Here is a 10,431-nt window from a genome sequence, read left to right on the forward strand (position 1 = left end):
AAAGTGAACCGTTATGATCACTGCATATACTATTTGATTCTTCATTTTAAAAAAACAACACACTTTTAACCTCCTCTCCTTCTCTGATATTTTTAGCACTTTCGTATGACTTAAGAAGTGATTATAAAAAGAAATAGAAATAAGCCATGTATCACAAAATGTTTAACAACACCTACTGGAGACTGCATAAACATTGGTTGTTCCCTTATTGCTTTTTCATGCATAAAGCAAGGTCAAATCAGCCAATTATTCATATCATTACTGTAATTGTCCAAAAATCCAGCTCTCCATATGGCAACAAAACGCAAGAAGTTACTACCAGAATTAATAATAATGTGAAATCAAGGGTGACGTTATAACAAACTCAAAGAACTCGAGCAAGCACGGACTCGTTGTTCATCACTTTAACCAGGCAGCCATTTGGACCGAGCTCATGTCTGTATAGCTGAGTCATTACATTGTACACAGGTGATGTAACAGTAATTAATGCATCTTCGATGACCTCTTAACTAAGCAGGGGAAATTATATGAAGGGCTGATTTAGCCATTGGTCACGCCTTCATTTTTAAACAATGCAAAAAAAAAGGAATCTGCAGGAATCACTCCGAGACACCATCCTTGCCATGACTGCTCAGGCTGCATTTTGAGGCTAAACCCTTGTTATTCCTCAGTCACTCCTGAAGCGAAACTCAAGTGGTCCCAGTGGCCCCGTCACTGTTTGACATGTCTGCTGTAACCCGTCTTCTGCTCTGCTGCAAGTGTTGAGGACGCGAAAACCTCCCATCGGTAAAGGAGTCAAGTCAAAGGACTGAGTCGGACTGAAGCGAGTGCAGACATATTGTGCAAATAATTTATGGAAATTAAGATGAAACATGGTGAGCCTCCCCACATGTAGAGGTATCTCATTAAACTGTGCGGCCTGCTCCATGGGTACAATGCTCCCTGTTGACTTGAGAATCAGTGTTGTGACTGGTGGTTACATAAAGTCTGATTCCTTTGGAATGAATGATCTTGAGAGACAGAGAGATGCTCCAGAGGCTATGATAGGATGTGCTCTATTGTGTTTGACAAAATCCTTTTAGAGTTTTCAGAGGAAGATTTCATGTATGTAGCATCTTATTATTACCATCCCGTTTGTTTGTCCGCAGATCACTCAAAAACTATACTGAATGGATTACCACAAAACTTGGTGGAACATGGGCCAAGAAAGAACTCATTACATTTTGGGGTGGATCCAGGATTTTTTCGCCTTCCTTTTTTGCTCAATACTATACGTGTTTTTGTTGTTGTTGTCTTCTTACATTTTCACAAATTTCAGAGGGAATAATAGATGGATCTTGATTTTAAAAAGAATCTGGCATAATTAGGGGACTGATATCTACGAGCAAGTGGGATTTGGTGCGGATCCAAACAAAAATCTGAAAATACTGAGTGCCATTTCAATAAACTATTTTGTCTGTTTATCCTGTCATAACAAAACAGGGAGGTTTATGCCCACAGCTGAATGTTTACTCATTATTACTGTCTGGCAACAAATATCAACCAGACTAAAGTTTGTTTTGTCAGGTCTAATTTCGCTTCTACAAAAATTGCTTCTGATGTCCTCGGTGCTATGTCCATGAGCTGCCACCCGACCCCCTCCTTTTTCACCAGCCCCTGCCTCCTGTGCCAGCGCATCAAGTGAAGGCGGCCTGATCAACCTTAATAGGGCCTGGTAATTAGAGTCTTTGCATACAGCTTGTCTGCACGCAGCCGCCCTAAGCAGGTTGGGAAAGGGCTGCCATACACTTGACAGGGTGGAAAAAACAATGTAATGTTCGGTATATGGTCCAAATTAGCCTGGCAGTGGTAAACACAATCTACTTTAAAACAATACTGACACTAATTAGGGCAACCAATGTATCATTTCAGAGTTCAAGTTTTAGATGCTGTATCACATACTTGAAAATACTCAAAGAGTCAACTTGATTTCTCTGGAATACAAATTAGATAGACCTTCCCGTATTAAAGCTAAGCAACCATAATTAAGGGGGAAAAGTGTAATGGCTGATATTTCAACAGTTAGGTCAGGTTATATTCTTCATTTACACTGTATGGAGTAAGTCACAATAAAACAAGCAGGCAACAAACTATAAAGAAAGCCTTTTTTGCTCTATAATCTATACCAGCAAGAAAGAAAAAACAGTTTCGATCAGCAAACGGAGCAATCCGTTTCTGAATATGCTGGGAAAGAGTAGAAACAACTGGGGTGTTAATACATAACACAGGTGAAACAAAAAAGCTGGACATATTGTGTCTGATCCTATCCCTCGGGAAGACGCAATAGGGCTGCCACAGCAACCAAGGACATTTACAAAAAAGGCTTTCGCACCAAATGCAAAAAACTTTGTTAAATCCATAACCAACATATGAACATGAACACTGCACTCATTGTGCTGGCGATAGTCTGAGGCCATTATATGCCTTGTAATGTCTTATTCATTTCTTATTTAAGTTGAACTTCTTGCTCAATGTCTGCCCAGCACAACCACATCCTCTTCTGGTTTAAATAACCGAGCAGCCCCATTAGAGCAGTCACAGTAGAATGCTGAGCTCAAAATCATTCAGTGATGGTAATATAGGGAGTGCCGAGTGACACTGCCCCCAAGATGTTGCACTTAGTGTGATCAAAATGACCTCTAAACTTGAAAGTTAGAAAATGTATTTCCAATCACACACAAATGATCATTTGTATTGACGTTTAAAACAAAGAAAAGAGGAAAAAGGACCGACTATTTATCGGCAATATGAATATTTTATCTGTGAAATAATTTGCAGGCAAGGTAAAATTATTGTGCTTAGTTTTATTTAAATTCTTTTTTTCTTTTTTTAAACCATGCATGCCTGCTCTCTGTGTCAGGGGTTTCGCGTGTGTGCCTCCGGGATGGGGAACTCGCCGGAGCAGCCTCGCCTCTGATTCGCTGCATCTCGAATCAGCTCCCATAATTCAACAGGCAACAAAGGAAGAAAGGAAAGAGGCCGTGAGCTACCAAGTGTTAGCCAGCCCGGGCAGACCTCTCTGTGTGTCATTCTAGTCGACCATGTAAACCCCGCTACGTTTTTGAGACGCGCCGAATGTCCGGCCAGACCAAGCGGTTCACACTTTAGTTCGGGAGCTGACCAGAGGGAAGGTAGCGGTGATGTTCTCGGCGGTCAGCGCTAACAGAGCTAGCTAGCTAGCTAGCTAGCTAGCTAGCTCACGGGCTCAGCTAGCGAGCTAACGTTAGCCAACCAATCGTCAAGTAGCGAACCCTTTTTAATGAACGCGCCGCACAAGACAGGCGCCAACGCACCCGGGCTTGTTTTGCTGCGTAAAGCGAGCAGGTAAAAACACAAAATACCGTGCACGTCTTCACGACTGTGTGTTTACACATGACTAACGCACCCTGGGAGTAGGCGAGCTAACGAACTCACTGGTGGTTAGCCGCGCCGTGTTAGCATACAAGTCGGAGACAGCGTCTGTTGAAATCGGCGTGCTAAAGTAGATGAGCTCATTTCGACTCGTATTGTTGTGATAGTTAATGTTTGACAGGGAAGTCGCAGTTGGAGCGTGTCGTCTCAACGTATTGCCATTAAAGTCGCAGGCTAAATGACCCCGCAGCCCAGCTAAAGGCACGCTGTTGTGTCAGTGGGCCTCGCCCGGTCAGGACGAACCTTGCTAACGTTGGTGTATTGTGGGAAAGCGTCTGTTTTTTTAAGTGGTCGTATTGGGTGCACGTTGTGTGGGCGTTTTCCCTCTCCCTTGTAAAATCATGTGCAAATCAGAAGTTTAGACACTTTTCAATTTAGCTCTCTTGCATTTTCTTCTTCTTTTCTTTTTCAACAGCATCAAACGAAAGGTGGTGGAAGTGGAACTTGACCCATTCAACTGAGTCACCATTTCCCTGCACATAATGGTGAGAGATCAGATTGCAGCTGTCTCGATTATCGGGCAGCTTTCAAGTGGCACATGACTCCGAGTCCGTCTGTCGTTATTTTTTGTTGACTGTTGATTATTTCATAAGATCGTGACTTTAATACAGCGTGGTCAGTGAGAACTCGGGCAGCTGACCCGCTCTCTAATTGTTTGGCACAACAGCCTGGACCATTGCCTTTTGAATTGAAACGACGACAGTGAGGTGCAACTTCTCGCTTTCAGCTGTAAGGCATTATGGATTTCCACGTTCAATATTTTCACTTGTGAGGTCTTTCTTTTCTTTGTCTTGAGGTAAATTGGTAGCTTGACGATCAACTGAGTATCTGAAGGCTTTTGCGTCTTGGTCAGAGAAAACAAGACATTTGATAACACTACATTGGGCTTTAGGGAAATTATAATAGGCTTTCATTATTTTCTTCCCCCCCCTGACATTTTACAGACCAAATGAGTAGTTGACTATTTGAGAAACAATTTCCATTATTAATCCATTATAAAAAAAACTAACTGAGTTAAAGCAATAATAAATAGTCTTTGTCCAAAAACGTAAGGACTGTTTTAATTGGTTGAAACATGCTATGCAGTTATGTTAATTTTTGGCAGTGTGCTATCATGTGTCATTCTTGGAATTTTGCATTATGTTGTTAATGGTGATAAGTGTGTACAACCCCTCCTTTTTGCTTAAATTAATATTTTTATGGTTACACCAGAAACCTTGAATATTATCTTTTGTGTTTTTTTTCTTTCTTCTGCAGGGTTCCGTGGTTCCACTGTATGCATGACTTGTTTCGTGTGGCCTGATGGGAGGACACTGTGGATAGTACTTTCATCGGGATACCAGCGGAGCCATCCCATGCCGCCGCGTTGGAGGGCCTGTCAGAATGAAGAAGATAAGCCTTAAGACCATCTGCAAGTCCCTCAGCATAAAGGGCAAAGAGGAGGGTGACTTTGCCATGCTCCAGCAGCCCTCTGTGACTCCAGAGTTTTCCAAGGAAGAGTCACTATTTGGGGGCTGCTACACCAAAGACCTCTCCAGCTGTGACCTTGGTGGAGAAGAGGACAAGGGGGGTCCGAATAAGGGCCGTTCAAAGAGTGAGAGCCTGATGGGATCACTGAAGAGGCGGCTGTCCGCCAAGCAGAAGGCAAAAGTGAAAGGTGGCTCTTCTGCCATAGGCTCAGTGGATGATGATGACACCTTCTCATCCTCTTCTGTGCCCATCAGCTTCAACGAGGTGAAAGCACAGAGACCCCTTAGATCCGCATCCCTGCGGAGTCACCATTATAGCCCCTCACCGTGGCCTCTGCGATCAGTCAACTCTGATGATTCGTGCATTAAGATGGAAGTAAAAGTCAAAGCCATGGTTCACTCACCTAGCCCCAGTCCCAGCTTAAATGGCGTCCGGAAAGAATTTCATGATTTCCAGATGGAAGGGCTCTTTCAGGATCAAGCGGAATCCTTCAAGAATCTGCAGCAGCCACAAAATGGTGAGCTGCATTTAGATATTGATGAAAATGATGTGCCTGTGGTAATGGGGTTGACGCCCCAGGACTACATCCAGTACACAATGCCTTTAGATGAGGGAATGTACCCGGAAGGGTCCCACTCTTGCTGCCTGGACGGCTCCTCTCCTATGGAGGTGGTGACTGAAGCCGACAACCGGTCCCTCCACATGGACCAGGGACGAGAGGATCATGAACTGGTTAGTGGGATGCCTCCGGACCTGTTCATGGAAACCTCAGTTAATAGTCTTCTCATTGGTTCTGCTGGTGTGATGCTCCAAAGCTCTAGAGTAGAAGTCCCGCCTCCCCTCTCTCCACTCCTGCCACCCATGACAAGTAATGGACATATCCCCAGGACTTTTTCGGGGTTCAGCTCTTCAGACAGCCAGGTAGCCGAGAGGGTAAGGCATCACCTCAACTTTGACCCAAATACAGCTCCCGGGGTCAGTAGGGTCTACGACTCAGTCCAGAGCAGCGGACCCATGGTTGTGACGAGCCTGACAGAGGAGCTGAAGAAGCTGGCGAGGCAGGGCTGGTACTGGGGCCCCATCACGCGCTGGGAGGCGGAGGAAAAGCTGGTCAACTTGGTCGATGGCTCGTTCCTCGTCCGAGACAGCTCAGATGACAGGTACCTGCTTAGCCTGAGTTTCAGGTCCCAGGGCAAAACCCTCCACACCCGCATCGAACACTCCAACGGACGCTTCAGCTTCTATGAGCAGCCAGACGTGGAAGGACACACGTCCATTGTTGACTTAATCGAACACTCTATCAAAGACTCGGAGAATGGAGCTTTTTGCTATTCCAGGTCTCGCTTACCAGGGTCTGCAACCTACCCCGTCAGACTAACCAACCCAGTATCTCGGTTTATGCAAGTGCGCTCACTGCAGTACCTTTGTCGCTTTGTCATTAGACAATACACAAGAATAGACCTGATCCAGAAACTGCCCCTACCTAACAAGATGAAAGATTATCTGCAGGAGAAGCACTACTGAGGACACACACAGGACAGTGGTAGCAATTTGCACTTTTGTGTTCAGTTAAGAGATTTCAAACAAGGTTTACAGATGACCACGGTTTTGAGATGATTGGTCCCGGTGGCTCTTGATTTGTGTCCAGGCGACTCTCACTGTATCAGTCCTCCATTCCACTGTTCTGAGGTGTTTTCGCTGGTTTTCGGAGGCTCTACTTCCAGAACCATAGGTCAGCCCATAATCTTATCGCAAAAATATAGCAGAGTTTTACAGCCAAGTTATCATAGTTGTATACATTACATGTAGACATATAACATGCATTGTGATGTAATGTTAAGTGTATCTATCTGCACGAGCAGAGCAGATTGTCATAACTTTGCCATCTGCGTTTAAGTTGTGAGGAAAACATAGAATTTAATTCTTAATTAGAAAATTCTTTGGATTTTTATCCACTAAATTATACATTTCAGAGATGATTTCAAGGATGGAATAGTATTGCTACAGTGAAACTTTTAAATCAAATGTTAAGCTCTCTGCAGACTGACCAATTTTGTTCATCTTTTGCATCTCGTTACATCTCCATCCTTGTCAGCACGACCAGACGAAATCAAGACACCACCCTGCATTCATAATATGCAGTCAAAAGTTTTAAAATGCACCAAGCGACACTTGCCAACCTAAAGTAGAACCTTAGATTTGCATTCATCCCATAACCAGATTTTATACAAATGTACAAGCTCCAGCTCTTTTCCAGTGGATGCCGTTTCTTCACATTATCTGTTCTGTCACGGCATGTTCCAACTGCCACGTTACAAATATATTTGTACTTCAGTATGGTGAGACTGGTCTGTGCTTTTATTTTTGAGCTGGTCATGTTTGTTACTTTGATCTGTTCTGCTGTACAAAAACGTACATTTGACAGACCTGTTCAAACACTCACCACAGTACCATATCAATATCAAGTGTGTAAAATCCCTTTTCAGCATTACACGTGCATCCACGACTTTAACACATTAATGCAAAACATGTCCAAAGTTTTTCTGGTCAGTCGAGAGTAGCTTTAAAATCGTATGGCTGCATGTACCCATTATATAATGTGCAAGCCTGAAGGTACTAATGATGCTGGATTTTCATGTTATGCTGTTTGTAAGAAACGGCATTGAGTTGTTGTAAAGACCTTTTCAAAAATATGTCGACGTTAAAAAGTGAAATCTTTTCTGCATTAGGAATGTTACAAAAAGTACACTGCAGCTCAGGCCCAACAACTTCTGTCACCGTCTGTAACGCTTGTATCTGCATGTAACAAAGGCTTTGGGACTGTCGATGAAGGGCACCGTAGAGGGGCGATGTGGCGGTCAAATGGTGGAAGATTTTGACTGCATTGTTAAAAGTGCAACTCTTGAGTTAAAGGCTGTTTTAATGCTCGATTACATCAACCGTAGGCAGTTTATATGTAAAGAAACATACCCCACGAGTGAACACAGATCTCCAGTCAGCTGAGCTGAATCCGTACGTAGGGGTGGCTCATTCTTGGTCTCCTTGTGCCAGCAGTGAGCTGAACCCAGATCAAAAGGAATTTTTTAAATAACGGCATGAGTTTAGGTTAATGGATTTGGGAACGCGAGGATTAAGTCCTCCTCGCCAACTTTGGAGTAATGCCAGGATGTTCCATCACAGCTGCGTGGCATCATTAGTGTCATATGGGTTTCAAGGACATTTGAAGAAAGAGAGAGGGAAAAAAAAAAGAATAGTTTTTTTTTGCCATTGCTTATTCACGTCGTCCCCTGTCCACACAGAGCTACATCACCCGACAGATTGTCTCGCTACCAGGCTGCTTCTGTAACAGAGTAAAGGGAAGAGCACACAGTATGCTACGCAAGTGCTTTATATTGATACTTTGACAGGGAATTGTTTTCTCACAACATGAATGAGCATCCTTATTTTTTTTTTTTTTGACATCGGTGTCCTTAAAAGTGTTTTGAAAACGGTCCCCCTACGGACGACTTTGGTAGGTTGTTAGCACATAGTTCTAGTTTTAGTTAGCAAGAAATGTTTGGCGTCTGAGGAAGTCACCGTGAATCTAGCACAGCAGAAACTCAATAGGAACTCTCGAGCGGTGTTGCATGTTTAAAGACTTAGCATTTGAAAGCTACGAGTTGTATAGGAATGAAGGATCTAGGATGTGTGTTTGGTTGTGTAAAAGGATGTTGTTTTATTTCTGTCACAAACATTGGCTGGACATTGTGTGCACAAGAAATGTGTTTTTCTTTTTAGAATCCTTTCTAGTGATTTTTTTTGACATTTGCCACCTGGGGGATGGGACTGTACGCCTGTTTGAGGTATCCATTTCATCTGTCTACAAACCAGTTTCAGAACGCATGAGAATCATAAAAAAAACAACTACATTGACACATTTTTGCACTTGAAAATCCCTCATGACATGCTTGGATCCTCTCCTGCCAAGAGTTGTCCTTCAGATGGCATTTAAAAAAAAAAGAGAGAGACAGAAAGAAATGAAGTCGCACATTTGTCCTTATGTGTTCATATAAATGTTTAGATGAATTCGAGATTTTGTTTTTGTCACATCTGTGGGATATAAAGGGTAAGGCACCAGCGTCATATCTAAGCCTCTGCTAACTCTCACGGGCTGTCAAACGAATGGGATCACGACAAGAATGTGGATGTAAATGTAATTTGACAAACTTCTTTTGGATACGTGTGCGTGCGCGTGTTTCATTTGAAATGTGAAAGTAAAATGTTAGTCCTTTTTTAATACAATGTTGTTTAATTGTATTTCCTTTTTTTTAATTTGCAATTTGTCATCAGAGTTTGACAAGCAGGAACCAGTTTCTTATGGCATTTCTGCTGTGATATTTTTTTCTTTTATAGAATACTTATGTAGTTTATTATAAAGCATTATTGCCTTCGATGTTTGATTCCAGAGGTTGATGCTTGTTAATAACAGCTGTTTAGCACTTGACAAGCTCCAACAATTTTTTTTTGTGTGCATGAAGGTGATCGTTTACAACGTCGTATGGAAATCCCCCCCATCCTTTTTTTTTTTCAAAAACCCTCTCAAGTGAACATCTTGGTACAATTTGAAAAAACTTTTAATTTCATTTAAATGTGTCGTACACATTTGTGCTGCTGATGGATACGATTGCCTTTCTTGTGTTTAACAGTTGGGAAACAGAATGTCACCGGTGTTAGACGTATGTACACACAATGACTCCGGTTATCATCTTGGGAGAGTGAAGCGGATTTGCAATTTGTTAACAACTGTAGTCGGTCAAAAGAGCATTCGTAGCGGTTAGGAAAACCCTCTGTAGAATCACCAGTTCACTCCAGTTTACATTGGTTGTCAACTGTCAACTTTCCAAAGTAGATGGTCTTTTTTGTATTTTTTTTTCTTTTGGGAAAAAAAAAAATCAACAGTGATTTATTGCACATTTTTGGATACAGTTCAAGAGTTTTTTGTATCTGCCAATTATAAATTATAAATAAAAAAAAACTATATTCTACTTTCCCCCCCTTTGTTTCAAACACCTGTTCGCTCTCGTGTCGCTCACGTTCGACTGACTGACCGCTGCAATGCTGAGTTTGAATCGCACCGGTCGCTCGGTCAATGCACTCGACAATAGCCTGATCATGCTGTGTTAGCAGATCAAATGATGGAGGTCTTCGGTAGATTCTTTTCCAGGCTGGATACAAATTTGCAGCCAATGCCAGAGCTCCTGGTCACCTAACTCACGGAGACAGTCGGGGAGGCCCTTTTAAATACGTCGGAGGGAAGCGGAGACTCTGGAGAAAGATTAGCAGCAGCCGCGCTCCCAACCTTGCTTTAACTTCGCTTGAAGTCGACTCCGGAGAAACACTGAGTGAGTTCTTGTGTTGTGGCGGAGACGGTGTGGGGGTGGGGTCGGGATAATGGTGCCGGGGGTTTGGACTTGGATCTGCTGAAACATGGTCTGCATGACGATGAGGAGCTAGGCTTTGTTAACTGCTGTG

General features: G+C 42.9%; 1 protein-coding gene across 2 annotated transcripts; it reads left to right on the plus strand.

The window, feature by feature from the left end:
• The first annotated feature begins 2,968 nt into the window (after positions 1-2,968).
• LOC118291233 (suppressor of cytokine signaling 6) lies at positions 2,969-9,944 on the plus strand. 2 transcript variants are annotated; one of them, XM_035619306.2, is made up of 3 exons: positions 2,969-3,363; positions 3,866-3,935; positions 4,708-9,944. In XM_035619306.2, exon 3 carries the CDS (start codon positions 4,834-4,836, stop codon positions 6,442-6,444), a length of 1,611 nt encoding a protein of 536 aa, XP_035475199.1. In that variant the 5' UTR covers positions 2,969-3,363; positions 3,866-3,935; positions 4,708-4,833; the 3' UTR covers positions 6,445-9,944. The 2 variants fall into 2 exon arrangements, with proteins under 2 accessions (XP_035475199.1, XP_035475200.1); XM_035619307.2 differs by lacking the exon at positions 3,866-3,935.
• The last annotated feature ends 487 nt before the right edge of the window (positions 9,945-10,431 follow it).

Source organism: Scophthalmus maximus, chromosome 21, assembly GCF_022379125.1.
Source record: "Scophthalmus maximus strain ysfricsl-2021 chromosome 21, ASM2237912v1, whole genome shotgun sequence".
Classification (NCBI taxonomy): domain Eukaryota; kingdom Metazoa; phylum Chordata; class Actinopteri; order Pleuronectiformes; family Scophthalmidae; genus Scophthalmus; species Scophthalmus maximus.

What these genes read in the sequence shown, in the direction of transcription:
- LOC118291233 (XM_035619306.2), top strand. Translation starts at nt 4,834, where the DNA reads ATGAAGAAGATAAGCCTTAAGACCATCTGCAAGTCCCTCAGCATAAAG.